This window comes from Vigna umbellata, chromosome 6 (assembly GCF_029865625.1).
Source record: "Vigna umbellata cultivar VRB3 chromosome 6, Vumbellata_1.0, whole genome shotgun sequence".
NCBI classification, from domain to species: domain Eukaryota; kingdom Viridiplantae; phylum Streptophyta; class Magnoliopsida; order Fabales; family Fabaceae; genus Vigna; species Vigna umbellata.
The window spans coordinates 31,490,818-31,501,970 of NC_142170.1; the positions used below are offsets into that span (position 1 = coordinate 31,490,818).

General features: G+C 41.1%; 1 protein-coding gene across 1 annotated transcript; it reads right to left on the reverse strand.

Annotated features, from left to right (window-relative positions):
* Nucleotides 1-3,321: 3,321 nt before the first annotated feature.
* LOC148197234 (uncharacterized) lies at nucleotides 3,322-4,035 on the reverse strand. Its single transcript, XM_088093637.1, has 2 exons — nucleotides 3,859-4,035; nucleotides 3,322-3,756 (listed from the first exon to the last, which is right to left on the reverse strand). Exons 1-2 carry the CDS (start codon nucleotides 4,033-4,035, stop codon nucleotides 3,322-3,324), a joined length of 612 nt encoding a protein of 203 aa, XP_087949763.1.
* Between the last annotated feature and the right edge of the window lie 7,118 nt (nucleotides 4,036-11,153).

Below are 11,153 nucleotides of genomic sequence, written 5' to 3' on the forward strand. Positions count from 1 at the left end.
GACATCATATTTTGGTGCTCATAAATTTGTCCATCAAGTTTTTGTTTTTTTTTTTGTTTTTTTTTGTTTTTTTTTGTTTTTTGTTTTTTTTTTTTTTTTTTTACAAATTTTAAGGCCATGGTCATGAGAGTCTTGCCTCAAACCTCACAGGACGAACAAAATATCCCTCCCACCCAGTCACGACCCTCCTCATCACCTGCTGCCACTCAGCAGCCCACATCAGTCCAACCCTCATCAGTCCAACCCACACCAGTCCAGCCATCAGTAGAGGAGCAGGATGATGAAGATCATTCTGATGATAGTTATGTACATTATTAGTTTCATTTTCTTCTTACTTTGTTAGACAAACATTTAGATATTAGAACATTTTAGACTTGATATCATTTCAGTGTTAGTTAGATCTACTTCCAGACTTTGGATGTTAGAACATCCTTTTGTTACATTGTTTTATATTTGAACTATAATTACATAATCTATACATTAATGGATGTTCTATGGATTAATTGATGTTCAATGGATATTGATAATTGATTGCATCTGCATCTTTGAGATGCACATTATGCATGTTTGTATGTGCTTGAAAATTGATATGCAGGTCTGTTTGTAATTGAAATTTGATATACAGGTGTGGGTTGCAAAGAAAAACCATTTCTCTGAAACCTGCTCCGCATTTTACCGAAGGCTTTTGCCCTTCGGTAAATGTCCACAGCAGGTCATTACCGAAGGCTTCTGCCCTTCGGTAAATACCCTCGAATGGCCATTACCGAGGGCTTTTGCCCTTCGGTAATTACCGAGGGCTTCTGCCCTTCGGTAATTACCGAAGGCTTTTTCCCTTCGGTAAGTACCGAGGGCTTTTGGCCCTCGGTAATTACCGAAGGGCAGAAGCCCTCGGTAATTGTTAGCGACAACAGATTTACCGAAGGATTTTTGGCCGTCGATAAGCCTTCGGTAAACACCTATTATCGACGGCCTTTGGCATTTTCCGAGGGCTTCTGGCCTTCGGTAATACCCTACTTTTTTGTAGTGATAGGCTCAAAAGTGGTTATCAAAGGATTAGAACAAGGTAAGCTTATTTGGCTAGAGAGGCTGAAGAACAAAATTGCCTTTATCACTTTCAAACATGCATATCAATCAAGAATCATCAAAAAGTGCCAAGCCAAGGCATATGTGCAAGCAATCAAGAGACATATCAAACACAAGAAAGACATTAAGTGGCTCAAATCTCACACAGGGTATTTGTGACAATCAAATCAACCTCTCAAACATCATACTCATCTTCCAAGCAGAGAAAAGCAAGGATTTCTAACCAATCAGAGTATCAATGAAGTGAAAGACACATCTATAAGTTAAACAAAGTCCAGAAATAAAGAGAAACAGGCAAAACTGTACACAAGACACAACAAAAACTACCTAGAAAACAAGACCTAAACAAAGAAAAATTTCCCCTAATAGACCACACTTAAACTACACAATGTCCTCAGTGTGTCACAATCATCAAATTAACAATCAGAACAGTCAAAAGATATAGACAAGTGCAATAAAAGTGAGGAGGGAAGGAGAAAAGAGAACTCCCTGAGTCAGAGGGAAAAAGAGGCGGGGTCGACCAAAGACGTCTCCTCCACCACAGATTGCTGAGGAAAGGCTTTAGTCTGGGCCTGATGAGGGTCGCACCTCACACAAAATTAATTGCAAAAATGAATGCAGTATAATACTAGGAAGTGACTCCTAGGTCGTCTCTCAAGGACCAAATTGTTGTTCAGTCTTAGATCAAACACGTAGTGGGGGTGGGGGTTTGATAGTTTTGGTTTGCGGATAAAATAAATTAAAACTGAAAATTAAATTTAAAACAGTAAACGTAAAAACGAAATTAAACAATTAAACGAAATTGAAACAGTAAAAATGAAATTGCTACAGTAAAAACGAAACTACAGCAACATAAAACAGTAAAATTAAATCTGGACAGAAAACTGTAATACAGAAAACGAAAATATAGAAAGCGAAAATACGGTAAACAATAAAAACAGAAAACAGTTAAAACAGAAAATAAAATTACAACAGTAATTAATAATAGCAAAATAGTAAATACAGAATTTCAGAATCCAAATAGCAGTAATATAGAAATAGTAAAAACGAAATACAGAAAATAGTAAATTGCAAAATATGAAAACAGAATCAAAATTACAGCAGCAAAATTTAGAGAACAAAATTACATTGAATGATTTAAAGTGAAATAATCAACAGCTAAGTGAAATCGAGAAAATATTGATTCATGAGAACGGTAACCTGGCATCGGTCCCATATGTCAGGTTGAAAGGAGTTTCGTCGGTCGTTCCATGTGTTGTGCATCGGTATGTCCACAAGACCTCTTGGAGTTCGTCCACCCAGGCTACCTTTCTATCGCCTAGGCGTTTTTTCAACTCCGCCATTATAGTCTTGTTGACGACCTCCACTTGGTCGTTTGTTTGGGGGTGTTCCACGGAACTGGTCACATGTTTGATTCCCAAATTCTTGTAAAATTCGCCTAGCTTCTTATCGATGAACTGTCGTCCGTTGTCAGTGATAATTGTTTGGGGAAGGCCGAAACGACAAATCAACCTTCAGCAAAACTTCTGCACTTGGGCTGCCGTGATAGTAGCGAGAGCCTTGGCCTCGACCCACTTGGTGAAATAATCAATCGTGACGAGGAGGAACTTCTTCTATGCCTTCCCCGAGGGAAATGGACCGACAATATCCATTCCCCATTGGGCGAACGACCATGGAGATATGAGGGGGCGCAAATTACGCGGTGGCAGGTCTACATCATTGGCGTGGGCCTAACAGTTGACGCACTTTTGATCGAATGTCTTGGTGTCTTCCTCCATCATCGACCAGTAGTATCCGGCCCATAGCACGTGGGCTTTCAAAGTTCGATGCCCAGTGTGAAATCTGCAGACACCATTGTGGATCTCATCCATGACGTATTATGCTTCGTCCTTAGTGAGGCGTTTGAGGAGCGGGTACCACTAAGTTGCGGGCAATCTTCTTTGCGTCAGTTGGTCGAATTGACTGGCCTACGTCCTCCTGGGCCTTTAATGCTCAAATTTTTGCTCGCCAATCCCCGACCTCATCTTTTGTCACAGTCAAACACTCCACTGATGGCTATAGCAGCACCTGGAGGATGATTGTAGTAGACTGACCTTTGTCTTTACCCGAGCTTAGCTTTGAGAACATCTATGCCCTGGAGTTGACCTCGCGGGGAATGTGTCGAATGTCAACTTGTTCAAACGTTTTGACTAAGGCCGAAACCTTGTGGAAATACCGATGGAGGTTCTCCTCCTTCACCTAAAATTCTCCGTTCATTTGTCCTAGTACGAGTTGGGAATATGTCCGACATACTACCTTCCTAGCCCCCACATCCCTCGTCAATTCTAAACCTACCACCAAGGCTTCATACTCCACCTGATTGTTGGAGGTTTTGAACTTGAAGATCAGAGAGTGTTCTAGTAAGAAGTTGTTTGGTCCTTCTAAAACTACCCCTACTTCGCTTACGGACCGTCCAGAGGCTCCATCAACGTACAAATTCCACTCATAATTAACTACTGAGGGTAGTTCTGCCGCAAAGTCAGCTAAATGTTGGCCTTTAACCGACCCCCTCGGTTCATATCGCAGACTGAATTCCGACACTTCAACTGCCCATCTCACCATTCGTCCTGCCAAGTCAGGCTTCCTCAAGATCTTAGAAAAAGGGAAATCCGTCCGGACAACGACTTGGTGGCTCTGGAAGTACGGCCAGAGTCTTCTGGACGCGTTCAGCAAAGCTAGGACTACCTTCTCCACTTGCTGATATCGTGTTTCAGCCTCCTGGAGGGTCTAACTTACGAAGTACACGAGCTTAGGTTCCGGTCGCTCTTCAAGCAGCGGAGCGTTGATCGCTGATTCTGAGACGCCTATATAGATCTGTAAATCTTCTCCGAGTGTCAGGCGATTCATCAATGGTGGATTCATCAAGATGACCTTCACATCTTGGAACGCTTCTTCGCATTCAGCATCCCACATGTTGCTTTAGCCTCTCCTCATATTTCCTAACACCGATCGCACCCGTTCAGCCAGCTTAGGGATGAAGCGCGACAGCGTAGTGAGCTAGCCAACCAACCTCTGGACCTCCTCAAGAGTGGTCGGGCTTTGCATTTCCAACACAGTTGCACATTTGTTAGGGTTGGTGAAAACAGTTGAAAAACTGTTATTTTTATACTTGAAATTGACCTTAAAGACAACCTTTATGACTTAGAAACTAGCTTGGATTCATGCTTTTGTTTATGTTTTTGAAATAAGAGAGTTGGATGGGTTTTATGCTTGGTTTTCCTTATTTTTGTAGGTTTTAAGATGAATTGGATGAAAGAAGTGAAGTAGGAAGAAGTTGGAATCAGAAAACGAAGTGAAAAGTGCACAAAAAGAGAAGACACGAATATCGCTCGGTGGAAATTACCGTTGAACGGTGTTCTTGAGGTGTCGTAGTCACCGCTGAGGGGCAAATGCCGCTGAGTGTGAAATAGAGGAATGCGCACTTACTGCTAAGCGCCATTTTTATGGGCTTGGGCTTACTTTTCTATAATTTTTAGAATAATATATAAGGTTTTAGTCGACCTAGGTCAGTCATCTTTGGCTGGAACGAAGCATAACTACACTTTTTCACCCCTTGGAGGAGGATTTTGGATGCTCAAGCTCCACTCTTCAAATTCTATGGTTCTATCTTTAATTCTTTCATTGTTTTTCATCTAGTTTCACCATGAATATGGTGAACTAAACTTTTTTTGTTGTTGGGGAATCAATGTAATCCTTTGAAACTCTCATGTATTGAATTTTTTCTTCAATATATATGCTTTCTTTCATTAATTGTTAGGGTTTTTCCTCTTTGCTCAATGCATGCTTTGTTTAACTCATTCTATTGCATGATTATTGATTTTGTCAATATGGACACATACGGAGAAATCAAGATCTGGGGAATCTCTCCCAATAGTAGTATTGCTTAGACAGAGGAATATGATGGTTGGTTGCCTTTAAGCTTCTGTGCTTTTTAATGCATGAATAATTGCTAGGGAGACAAGACATTGTAAACTAGTGATTATGATTAGGCTTTCTTCGGTTTTAAGGTAATTTAGAGAGTGGCATTAACATTAATGAAGAGAGATGAATTCTTGAATACATGAGAGTGGATAGGATGAAATTGATAAACCCCAACAACATAGTCATCATATATTTCAGTTCACGTGTTTTGCTTCTTCTTTCTCATTGATCAAAACATGCATTCATATTTACTTTTTAGTAATTTGCATTTGAAATCTCAAAGAATTGGTTTTACAAGTCTTAGATAATCAACAAATCACATAACTGTCTAGGTCGTGAGTCCTTTGAGAAAATGATACTTGGTCTTACCATTTTTATTACTTGATACAATTTGGTTACACTCTGAGGGTTAACAGTTGGCCTGGATTCATCGTGTGGTAAGCATAAATCCGAGAAATTTTCTGGCAGCCACTCCGAACGTGCACTTCGCCGGGTTCAGTCTCATCCCGTACCTTCTGACTTGCTTGAAGACTTCTTCTAAGTCCTTTACGTGGTGCCATCCGTCGGGGGAACAAACGACCATGTTGTCGACATACACATCCATACACCGACCGATCTGTTGAGCAAATATCCTATCCATTAGACGTTGATATGTGGCCCCAACGTTCTTCAAGCGAAAAGGCATAACTTCATAACAAAAGTTTGCCTTATCAGTAATAAATGTTGTCTTTTCCCGGTCAAGTTCATAAATAGGTATCTAATTATACTCAGAGTATGCGTCCAGGAAGCTTAACATGTGGTGGCCCGAGGCCCCGTCTACCAATGTGTCAATCCTTAGCAAAGGATGAGAATCCTTGGGACACGCCTTGTTCAGGTCAGTGTAATTGGTGCACATGCGCCATTTTCCAGTAGCCTTCTTGACCATAACCACATTAGCGAGCCATGTGGTGTATGTCACTTCCGTGACAAATCCTGCCTCCCTCAACTTCCTTACCTCCTCCTCAACAACCTTCGTCTTCTCTTCTCTCATCCGCCTTTTCTTTTGTGCTATCGGTCGCGCTTCTTTAAACAACGCTAGTTTGTGGGACATGACCGAGGGATGAATCCCCGACATATTGACGATCGTCCAAGCAAACAGGTCTCGGTTTCGCCATAACACAGAACAAATTTCTCTTTTTGGCCCCGGTTCCAGCCCACGGGCCATGGTTGTGGTTTGGGAAACGTCTTTCCCTATCAAGACCGACTCTGTCTCCCTAATGGCTCTAATCGGTCCTTTGTATTCGTCCATGGGTCTAGGTCTGCCATGGACACTTTGGACCCACTCGCCCTTCACTTAACCGTTTGGGTATGGAGCTACAAACCTGCCGCGTAACACTCCCTTGCTGTCTTTTGATCTACTCGGACTGTGCAGATCGTTCCCCTGTCAGATGGATACTTCATGACCAGATGGGGAGTTGACACGATTGCTCCGAAGGCGTTCAGACATGGTCGGCCTAAGAGCACATTGTAAGGGGTGTTAGCTTCCACCAATAGATCCTAATCCTTTTCTCTTTGTTGTCCCGACCAGTTCCCAAACGAGTGCGCAAATCAACGTACCCTCGATTGTCCACCCTTTCACCCGCGAAACCCACGATCTGCTCGTTGTATGGGACAATCAGGTCGTCCGAAATATCCATCTTCTGGAAGGTTTTCCAGTATAGGATGTTCAATGAGATTCCCTGGCAACCAACACCTTATTGACGCTATAGCGAGCGATCTTTGTCGTTATTACCATGGGGTCATCTTGGTCAGGGTCGAGGGCGTGAATGTCTTCGTCCGAGAAGGTTATGGGCGACATCATTCTTCGCGGTTTCCCTACTGCGTGCACCGATCAGCACGACTGGTACATGACGCTTTCGGGCGAATGAAGTGGACCCACCCCCGTGAATCCTCCGGAAATCGTGTTGAAATGTCCTTGTAGGGGACGATCTTGGATCCTGCTTCGGCTTCTACTTCTTCGCCTTTCGGCCCAAGAATGGTCTGCCCGACCATGTCTCGATCCTTCACGCCTCTCTAGTCTCCGTTGTTGTGGTGCCTCGGGACGGTCAGCCTTCACGTATTTCTTTAGCCGTCCTACTCGTATTAGCTCTTCAATCTTATCCTTCAGACTCACACTCCTCGGTGGTGACATATGTGCTTGTGGTATAAACAATGTTTCTTGCTGTCGGCCCCGGGCGGCGTGGGTCGTTTCTTTGGCGGCGGATGACAAATTTATGAACACCGAAAAACGGCGCTAAAAACTTGTGTAACCCTCGGCAAGTGTGACCAAATCGTATCAAGTAATAAACTCGGTAAGACCAAGTATCGTTCTCCCAAAGGACTCACGGCCTAGTTAGTTATATGATTTGTTGATTATTTAAGACTTGTGAACAAATTCTTGAGGTTTCAAATGCAAAAGACAATAACTAAACATGTATGCATGAGTTTTGATCAATGGAAAATAAGAACACAAACACTTGAACGAATTATATGGATGAGTATGTTGTTAGGGTAATCAATTTCATCTTATCCACTCTCATATACTTTAGGAATTCATCATTCTTTTCATCAATGTTAATGCCACTCTCTACATTACCTTGCAAGAAGGCCTATCCTTAATTTCGAGTTCATACAATTCCTAGCATCTCTAATAATTAATTCTGAAGCACAGAAGCTTAAAGGCAACCAACCCTCATATTCCTATGTCTAGGCAATATGCTATTGGGAGAATTTCCCCGGATCTAGATTTCCCCGTACGTTTCCATATCGACAAAATCAATAATCATGACATCGAAGGAGTTAAACAATGTATGCTTTGAGCAAAGAGGAACCTAACTCATGATGAAAGAAAGCATGTATCTCAAATAAGATGTTTAAACACAAATTCCATATATGAGAGCTTCAAAAGATTACATTGATTCCCCAACAACAATACAAAGTTTAGTTCACCATATTCATGGTGAAGCTAGATGAACAATAATGGAAAAATGGAAGAGATTGCAAAACCCTAGGAAGAGAAGAGGAGAGCCGTCACCATCTCCAATTCTACCCCCAAGGGGTGAAAAGTGTGTTTTGCGTCTTCTCCAGCCAAAGATACAAACCCTAGGACGTCCTAAAGCTTATATACTATTGTAAAAATTACAGAAAATTAGGCCCAAGCCCAAAATAGTGCCGCTCAGCGGCAAACTACCGCTCAGCGGTAAATGCGTGAGTTGCTTATTCCCCTCAGCTACATTTTCACCCCTCAGCAGATCCAACGTGAGTTCCTGAGTGCCGCTCAGCGGTAAACTGGCGCTGAGCGGTACTTACGGCTTCTCTTCTTTTGCACTTTTTGATGTCTTTTCTGATTCCATCTCTATCCTTCTTCACTTCTTTCACCAAATTCACCTTAAAACCTCATAAAATACTGAAATCAAGCATAAACCTGTCGAGCTCTCTTATTTCTAAAAATATGAACAAAAGCATGATTTCAAGCTAGTTTCTAAGTGTTAAAGGTTACTTTTAGTATCAATTTTAAGCATGAAAATAACAGTTTTTCAACTGTTATCACAACCCCAAACTTAGAACTTTGCTTGTCCTCAAGCAAACAAGATGTAACTCAATCTTCTACCAATCAATTCAATGGTTCACTTCATTCAAAAATCCTCTTTTCAAGATAAGTAAGTACTTCAATTAAGCTCATGACAAAAACTTCAATCAAGACATGCACATGCTTTAATGTTCACAAAATCACCTAATATCCAACAAATACTATTTTTCATGAATGATCAATCAACTAAGCATGGATCTTCATGTGTTCATGAAATCTTTCCTTACTAGGTAAAGTGTTTCACTCAAACACAAGTGTATAAGAGGTAATCACTCATTCACTTTACTATCACAATGTCACATGAATTAACTTTGCCTTTCATTTAACCATAATCAAATACATTCACAAGCATGCATCATCACAAGGACTTTTCAATGGCTTATAATGTGGCTGGGCTAACAAGAAAATTGGTTTTTCTAGATCACAAAACCCTTGAGTTAAGAGAATCATATATACACAATCATTCTTATTTATTCCCAACTTTCTTTTGCATTTAGCTTTGCTTTTTCTTCTTTTCTTTTCTTTTTCTTTTTCTTTTTTCTTTTCACATTCTTATTTCTTAGCTCTTAGCTCAATGCTTTCAATTTCCTTTTCATAACTTCCCAACAACCCCCAACTTGAACATTTATCAATACCAAAAAATATTTTCCACTTAACTCAAGGTAAAGCTTTTCACAAGGGTTTCCAAATTATGTTCAAGGCTAAGGGTTCAAATGATGGAACACAAAGTGCTCTCTTTTAGTGGGCTAACTTCATGAATTTGGGCTAATAAAAGGGTTAACAACAAACGACCTTGATCATATGATGCAAAGCAAGCAATTGATTCAATCATAGAAAACCTAGGCAAAATCATTCATGCTTTCAAAGTAATAGCATCCAATCATAAAAACTCTGGAGCTCAAAACCTCACATATCAGCTCATTCACATTCCACATATACACATCCTGCTTAACATCCTAATCACAATCACAACATCTTGCATTTGTTGACAATGCTTGTGAATCATCTATATAAGCATATAATGTGCACATCTCAACATCAATCAATATCAAAGCATCATCAAGCATTACTTATCAGACAACAATCATAAGCAAACCATCATAATAGACAAAGTTTCCAATTGAGTACATCAAACCCTATTCTAAAAAAACAAAACAAAAAGGTTCAGAACTATAAAACCAAACAAAAGCATAAATCCTGCTCTAGTGCTGATAGCATTCATCAATAAATGCTATCTCAGTTCCTCATCCATCTGAGTTGTCATTTGTATCCTCCTCTTCTTCCTCATCTTCAGCATCCTCAAATGCATCATCCTCATCATCATCATCTTCATCCATATCATAGTTGAAGCTTTTCAGCTGCTCCAGCTCTGCTACCTTGGGCCTGCTCCTCTGGCCAAGCTACCACATTATGGAACTCCTCCATAGTCCACCTGTGTGTTGGAGGTGTATCATACATTCCAATAATCATCTCAGCAGTGGCCACCTGCCCTCTGTGGATAGACTGCAACTGTGCACCTATAAGAGACATATACATGTCCCTCATTTGAAAAGGTTCTACTTCATGTGTCTCAGCAGACGCCTGACTTTGTGCTTGTCCTCTTTCTCTACGAGTTCGGCGTAGTGGAGCTGGCTGAGCTGCTTCCTCACCTCTACAGTATTGTCTGTAATAGGCCTCATCAATTGCTTTCCTTGGCCTCTCAAATGGTGGAGCAGAAGTATCCACCCCAGCTAGCTTTCAAAGATGTGTGATCAAAGAAGGATGTCCTAAGGGTGCTTTACTGTTTGTTGTGTTAGCACACACCCTTATCTCATCAGCTATTACTTATTCAATATTGACATTCAAGTTCCTGATCGCACAGTAAAGGAGGAGTGCCCTGCTAAGAGTGATGTCTGATACATGAGAGCATGGCTGAATGTTGGCATGAAAGAATGTCATCCAGTACTTTGCAAGAGGATTCAAGTTAGTCCTCCTAATATTCACCATAGAACCAGTTCTATTCCTTTGAAAATGCCCTCCAGGTATACACAAAACTCTCTCCACATCATCAAAATCAGTGCCTTCTTCCATACAGGGAGCAAACTGACACTGCTCACCAGCCCATACAATATCCAAGAAGCTGTTGATAGAATCAGGATCATACCTAATAGCGTGGCCTCTGACATAGCCTAGGTAATTCTCAGCTGGATAATCACCAATCTTTCTTGCATTGGTGTAAAATTCTTTCACCACAGATATATTGGCTGGTGCAGGGTATGTGGCTAGCTTTCCCCAATCATGTCCCAACAATTGTTCTCCAAATTGAGGAGCAAAGTTAGGTATCATTCCAACTTTCCTCTCCATAAGGAGCCTCCTATCTTGGACCACCTTAAAATGCTTTTCATCTTTGCGAGATAGGAACCTACTGGAGTGAGGTTGTTCTGGTTCCTTTTCTTTCCTTTTGGATGCCATGGTCTTTACTCTTTTGCCTGAAGAGGATGCCATTCCTACATCAAACACAGAT